General features: G+C 35.9%; 1 protein-coding gene across 1 annotated transcript in view; it reads left to right on the top strand.

The window, feature by feature from the left end:
- The window catches only part of SMC4 (structural maintenance of chromosomes 4), a 37,774-nt gene that overhangs the window by 10,522 nt on the left and 19,524 nt on the right, over positions 1-7,728 (top strand). Inside the window, exon 5 of the mRNA XM_009703898.1 lies at positions 7,335-7,499. Within this exon, the coding sequence (XP_009702200.1) occupies positions 7,335-7,499 (165 nt within the window). The remainder of the gene's footprint in view (positions 1-7,334; positions 7,500-7,728) is intronic.

The following is a 7,728-nucleotide window of genomic DNA, read 5'->3' as shown; positions in this document are numbered from 1 at the left end:
GATTTTGCCTACGGCTACTATAATCTTCCACAAAACTTGGAGTTACAGGTGGCTGTTATAACTGCAAGTCCTGGTTTTGCGGCATTCTGGATATGCTGGCTACAACTCAACTGTTTACTTCAGTGCTTAAAGGACAAGTTCCATTAGTCACCTGTTGCATATAAAGAAAACTATTGTTTCAAAGTTCAGTGTGGTATGAATAACTCAAATATCCCTTTTTTGGGGACAAATGTTCTTGCTTAAACCATTGTAATCTAAAATTCAGTGTTTACATTACATCTTTTTTATACATGCATATATAACAATACTGTCACAAACATCACAAGACCGTTAATCTTGTGATACTTGACAAAGTTAAATGATGTTCTGACCACTGTTTACATTTGCATATCACTTAAATGAAATGCAATTATGTAATAATACAAAGTTGGAAATGGTAATTCATTTAATCAGCTAATTGAGTAAGCAAATTGAATATATATATTGACAGTGTTAGGAAGTTACAAGATTATTGTAATTGTGCTGAAACAGGTGTTATGCTTGGGATTACAGTATAGCTTGCTGATACCCATCCATCACTCAAAGATTTTGGCCTCAGTAACAAAACTTCATTTTATGGGTGTTTAAAAAGCCTTAAAAGCTAGTGTGTTACCAAAAGTGTGCTACCATTACAGTGAAACTAAAAAACCGTTTTCCTGAATTTAAAAAAGGCCATGACTGCCTTAAAAATACCAAATATTATAGCCACGGTCATCATATCTAAAATTTTGCAATAGTTTAATGTAATCTTGAAACAAAATTGTCTGTTTTGGCCATGACCCCAGCCAGCAGCTTTCTCTCAAATTACTGTAACACTTCTGTTACAAGGCAGGAATTAGAAGTTGGACAGCTTGTAGTAGCTAGGCTTATTTTACTTTTCATTACTCCAAATGCTGGTAGCAAAAAAATTCTGAAATGAAGCTATTGTCTTGTATCAATGCAGAACCACAGCTAAGTGGATTTCTCATCTAGATATGAGAGGGGTAAATCCAAATGTTGAAACCTCTTATAAGAGGAAAATATGCAGGCTATTTATAGGAGATGCTCCCTATTTGCAATAGGCTTCCTTTGTACAACTTGAAGTAAGAAGGCTTTCCTCCTGCCCAGCACCTCAAAGGTGGAGAAAATGTAACCAAAAAGAAAAGCTTGTATAAAAGATTTGTCTAATTTACTGATATCGACAAAATGTGTGATTCTTTTTTTTTTAAAGTCTGGATTCAATTGGTAAAACACGTTGAAGTTCCACAAAGGGTTTGGAAGATTTCTTGTGTTCTACTTGCAACAGTTGAAGTGGGAAACTAGGATGGGAAAATAGGAAGTCCTGCTCGTTAAGGTAATGTCTTGCTAGGTTTCTCAGCCATGTGTAAAAACACAGAAGGTTTTTCCAATATATAGTATTGCATCTCCTAGGCAGTATTTTCTCTAAAACTACCCCTCATGAGCAAAACTGAATGTAATTTCAATTCACTCAGATGTTACATTACTCGACTTTTGAACTTGTCTAGTGTCAAACACCTCCACTACAAAAAACCCTCCAAAAACTAAACCACAACAACTGCAGCAGAAAATTCCCCTCAAAAACCACCTGAACTACTCAGTACTTCCCCGCAGAGTGCAGTACATTTCCATCTACTGGATTCCAAGCTCCAAAATTCCCTCATTACAATATATGTTTTAATATGCCCATGATTTACTATGCTTCAGAAATGTTCTTGATGGGTTTTAACACTCAAAAGTTCAATTTGTTAGGCTGTGTAGAATCATGCTAATCTATGCCCAGGTTTTCAGCACTTTGTTTTAAAGCTTCAGATTAAGAAACCAGAGATTAAGTGACAACCCCAAATCCTGGAAAATTTTTCTTACCTACTTGCTGCCATAATTATTCTGTGGAACGCTAACAAAGTAGATCTGGAAATGTTGTATTAACAGTTTAGTTGACAGAACTCATTGTGCTGCAAGACACTGTCTTCAAAGGTTATTTTTTTCCCAAATTTTCAGGGATGAGAAGAGGAGGCAGGCAGTAATTGGTAAGCTTTTCCCTATAGGTGTTCCAGAAACAAGTAATCACAATGTAGGCAAGTTTTTGCAACCGAAGAAAAAAGTATTGTTTCTTTCTTCAGGAAGAGTTTTAAGGTTGCTGTTGGTAATCTTTCAATGTCAAAGGCTTTTTGCTAGCCCCATCTCGTTTCATACCAGAATTTTAAAATGGAATCTGACGGCTGTATTCTGAAACTCTGTAATTCCAGTTCCAGCAGTACCACAGACTGAATTGCTGTTGTGCACAGCACAAACTATCAACAACTATAGTTTATCACCATTTGAGGCTGGATAATGTCAGTATTGGGATTAGCGCATTATGCCCTTCAGACTTCTTAGCTGTGGAATCAGTCCTTCAGTCCACAGACCCTACTCTCAATGTAAAGAAAGGTTGCTGGAACGTAGTGTTACTGTCTGCCAAGAGCAACAAACAGGAGTTACCTGCAGAAGTGATAAGTAGTATCCTGTTTCAAGACTAGTGGTTAGAGTTGCAGAAAGGCAGCTTAATGAGTAGGTCAAAACTTTCCTTTATCAAGCAGTTTGATAGCCTTGTTTAAAATTCAAATCCTCATATGCCAGAAAACATTGGATAAACTCAAATTAAAAGCTTTCTGTTCTGAGAAGATCAGCTGTCTTAAGAAAAGAATGTGTAATTTTAGAGAACATAGCAATAATTGTAAGACGTGAGGTTAATAGTTTAGGCATTTTATTGTCCCACCTTTTGAGGGCTACGTGGGAGGTGAAACTCTCACCCTTCGCAAATTTGCTCTAGGAAGTTACATACAGCAATGGAGTGTGGCTAATTAAGTAAGCTGCCTGAACTGTTAGAGATGTGCTAGTCCTAATGAGAATTTTAGTCTAACACAAATACAGAAGAATGCGTGCAACATAGAGACTGAAATTTGAAGAATTCTGTCTATAATAGATGTCTTACATTAAATCTACAGCGTTGCTAAAATACTCCTAGGATGCAAGTATAACTTCTGCTGAAATGCACAGCACTCAAAATAGAGACACCTGTGACCTAGCAGCCTCCTAACATTAAAATAGTGATAGAACATGCTGATGATGTTGCTGCTTCTGTCAGTTCATCAGACATCTTTATGGGCATCCACTCATGGCATCCTTGTGGCCTTGGACACAGCAGGCACAAGTCCAGGTGCCCCTGGCTAGTGTGTTTTGCACTTCTGCTTCACCCTGTGCTTATGCTGACCCTCTCATTGTCTCCTCAACCGAGTCATTGATTTCAAATGGCTAATTTTATTATAAGCAATTATTACAGTGGTTTTTGAAGGCTTTTTACAATTTACTTTAAAGTTTTTGCTTTTTATTTTTATGCACAACAGAAATTTAAATTTAGGAAGTATCTTAAATGTGACGGCACTGAAATAATTCACCACCTCAAAAGTTCGGCTTTGCAAAGGAAGGCGGAATCTCCAGCTTCCAAGCTCCTTGAAGTTACTCCTCGTACTTTTCGTTAGAGGAAATGGCTTTCAAATGAGAATGGCTCTTGTCATCTTTTTATAACTTTGTAGCCTGCTGTCAAGCAAGGTTTCTCATTATTTGCCACAGGGATTAGTTAACTTTATTGCTTGGGCATTTCTCCACAGATAAACTTGTGTTCTTTATTAGAATGTACCAATAATTGTTTTCTGGTAACTAAGCTAAGGCATTCTGTAGAAACTGTTACTTAGATATATGTTCTTCATACAGTGTGAGAGTTGACTACCTCTTACTAGTGATGTGCCAGCATCCCCATGATAACTTCAGTCAAACATAGAAGGCTTCACACACAGTGCAGAAACTGAAACGGAGTTCGTAATTCCATTTGGAGTTCTTGCACTGAATACAGAGCCGTCCCAAAATAATCAATGGATACTTGATGATTTTTCATACAATGATTACTTTTGCAGATGTTTTGTCACCACGCTTTGTCACCAGTGTCTTAGTTTTGACATCCGTTTTGATTGCCTAATGTCCTCAACTAAATAGAGGATTTACTTTTTCTTTTTTTTTTGCACATTACTCCCTCTCCTGTCATGAATTCATGTCTGTGAACTACACAAAGATAACTGAGGCAAATAATTAAAGAGATTTCCTGGTGGTCCGTTCTGAGACTTTTTAAATTTAGGTGTGACAGCTATGTTAAGCATGCCCAAGCGTGTTTTCTTTTCAACAAATGTCTGTCTGCTGCCGCCTTGGTTTCACTTTCAAAAATGCTGTCCCTATTTCAAAAGATCTTTTACTAGATAAATGAGCACGGTTGTACTTTTTTTTTTTTACATAATTCAAATAATGGGTCAAGTAATAAGCACAGTTAGAAAGTTAGGAAACGGTTAAATTGACTATCAAGTTTTCACAGAATGCAGAGTTGTAAAATGTGTTTTTCCCGTTACTCATTGTCATGACTAGTGGCAAGAAGAGCAAGTACAAATTTTTCAGTTTCCTTTATCAATTTAAAATAGCTGGAAACCTTTTTGTTTCTTAATATGTTAACTATAGGGGTGGGCTAAACAGATTTCTTATACATTAACTTGGTAAATAATATAAATGTTAAATAATGCATATACTCATTATTCAGTTATTATTTATGGTTTCTAAATGTTTTCGTTTTACCCTTGATATGAAAAGAATCCAAGAATTTAAGTAGGTAGTCCATCTGCATCTCTTCACATAAGATGAAGAATATGTAATTCTAAAATTGCTCGCCTATGATGAAGTAGAGGAATTGCATATAAAATGGGCAGTGGCCAGCCTGACAAGTTCAATTCACGTGCATTATCTTCTCAACAGTATTCGATTCACTTCCACTTTTCAAAACATTACTGTCTATATGGCCTAAACAGAAGTCACCAGTAATTCCTGGTAATTGTATGGCGATGTATTTATTTACCAGGTAGACAACCAAACCCCTGATTTCTTAATTTATGAGGTTATATAATTAGAAACAATTAGATTAAATTTCATTAGTTATTTACTGTATCATTAAACATACTGTAGTTGTATTCCTTTACATTAGAGAGCTATGGAGCACCCTCACAACTGCATTATCATCTGTCTTAGATGGTTGTGACTTAAAGATGGTTACTGATACTTAGCCAGGTCATAAAAAAAGTTGGCTTGCATTCCTTGCTTGTCGATAATTCCTGTGCTCGTGTTAAATCCAGGGTAGTTTTGTGGTTTAAAGCAGCACCTAACTTGGGCGATATACACGCAGTGTAGAAAATTTAGACGTGATGCTCAGCACCTGAATCAAGTATCTTTTCTGCGATTGTTTTTTCTTGGATGTGAATAGAGGAAATGTTGTAATGTAAAAAGAAACAAAATGGAGACTTATGGCAATTCCGCAGAAATTTAGGTTACACAGTTTCCTACCCATGACCAGTGTCTTGCTGACAGGTGGGTTTTGGTAGGGAAATCATACTTTCATGGCAAGAGACCAAATGTGTAATTGGAATTGTATATAATACAGCTGCAGTTGTTAGAAAACTAATTGCTTGGCTTTTTGAGACGCATAAGAAATAAAAACAAGAGTCGGGTTTGTTTATTTTTTGTCTTGTCAAACCTGCTGGCACTTTTTAGGAACAATAATTACCAGAAAATAAATTAGATGCATTTAATTTCTAGAATTTTAATTTTAAAAAAGCCCTCTGCCTTTGTGCTTTACTCAAAGGAATTAGAAAGGAATTATGTGCAAGAAAGACATATCTTAATAAGTACTAGTTCTTATTTTGCAGAATATGCAAAACTTCACTTTTTCCCTTCTACTCAGCCAAATGGTATTTACTAATTGGAAGAAAAACATCGAGCCACTAGGTGTCATTGTATACTGAGCGCGTGGAACAAAATCACTTTGGCAAAAAATTTTCCTCGGCTAACGTTCGGGAGTACCTGATCCTTGAGTTTCTTAGCTGGTTCCAGGTCTGATTTACAACACTTGCCTAGAAATCCTGCCCTTCCTTGGTGTCTGTGACTGTCCTTTCTGGTTCTCCAGCAGTCTCGTTAATCACCCCTTCTCCTCTATGTTCATGAAGTTCTTCTTCATCCATGCTTTTGCAGAGACTTAGCTGTCAGCTCAAGCTCAACAAATGACCAACAATGACAACTAAATTCTTAATATGTTTTCGCTCTGTGGATATACACTCAGGCTTTTTTTACATACGTAGCTCGGATACTGGAATATGAGTTTTGTTTTGTTTTTAAATCTTGTCAGTTGTAAAACTAAACAAAAAACTTTAATCCAGCTGGTTATTTTGTAGGTTTAAAAATCGGTCACAAAGGCCGATACTGGTACCCTGTGCTATGGGCTGGTTTACAAATAAGTTGTCTCTTGTCTTGTGCCTGACTATCCAGGTTTTTGAAAGGTGAATAGTTTTTACTCAGTGTTCTCTTTGTTTAATTTTGCAGTATCTATCACATCTACTCTTGCTCCAGATACCATTTTAATATGTGTATATTCAATTTCCTGTCTTCACCTTCTGATATATGACCAGCTCATTTACAAAATATAATTTATATTTTGATGCATTTTGTACTAATCTGTCCTAAGCATAAAATGTTGGTAGTAGATTTTTTTTGTTGGCTAATGTATAGCATCAGTAATATAAACAGTTGTTGTCTCAGTTTAATCTTTACTAATTCTTATTTTTTAAAAAATATATTATTACTATTCAGCTTAATAATTTACAGCTAATGCTGTACGTAAAGGAAAATTAAATGGAGGAAGACTAATACTTAAAGAATGTTTTTCTTTTTCCAAAAAGGAAGTCGCAGTTACATGAAGTACAAGTCCAGTTCATCCATCAGAAATGATTTTACAGACCTTTTGTTTTCTAAAGAGAACCCTTCAGGGACTTAAATCTGATGAAGCTGCCTTAAGACTATTGGGTGCTACATGACCTAGAGGGCATGCTTGATTCTCTTCTTCTTTTTTTAGGTTGGGGAAATACATTTTGAATCTTTAGAGAAATGAAGTGATGTTTAGACCTGAATGGTGGCTTTAGAAGAGATGCTGTTTTCCGTGCACATCACCACCATGCACTCCTTGGAGGAAATTTTGACTCATTTTGATCTCCCCCTCCAATATATTGCTACTTTGAATAGTCAGTTTTGGTTACTGCAGTATTTTGTTCTTTTTTTGTGATGCTAGAATATGGTCACATACCTGCATTCCAAAGATTTTTTTTTTTAGAATGCAAATTCTTTCCCCCAGAAAAAAAAAATTAAGAAAAGAAAACATCAAACTTTTCTTTTCCAAGGGGGAAGTTGAACAAATTGCATTGATGAAACCGAAAGGCCAGACTGAACATGACGAAGGCATGCTCGAATATTTAGAAGACTTAATAGGATGTGCACGACTAAAAGATCCTATCCAAACTCTGTGTCGCAGAGTAGAGATTTTAAATGAACAGAGAGGAGAAAAGGTGAGTCTCAGAAAGTTTTGTTTGAATTGTAAATAAAAAATAGAAGCTTGCAGTATGTCATTATTGGATTTTTTTAGAAAGACAGTTAACATAGAAACTTGGTTAAAATTTGGCACTCCTCTACAGGAGTAAAGTACAGAGAAATTTTGAGTTATCTTTATTGCATCTGCTGTTTCTCTTAATTCTAAAAGAAATGGGCAGGCAACATCAGTTGTCCTTCTTTAAACAA

This window comes from Cariama cristata, unplaced genomic scaffold (genome assembly GCF_000690535.1).
Source record: "Cariama cristata isolate BGI_N322 unplaced genomic scaffold, ASM69053v1 scaffold13077, whole genome shotgun sequence".
NCBI classification, from domain to species: Eukaryota; Metazoa; Chordata; class Aves; order Cariamiformes; family Cariamidae; genus Cariama; species Cariama cristata.
The sequence above is the reverse complement of the archived record's forward strand: the minus strand, read 5'-3'. Positions and strand labels throughout refer to the sequence as shown.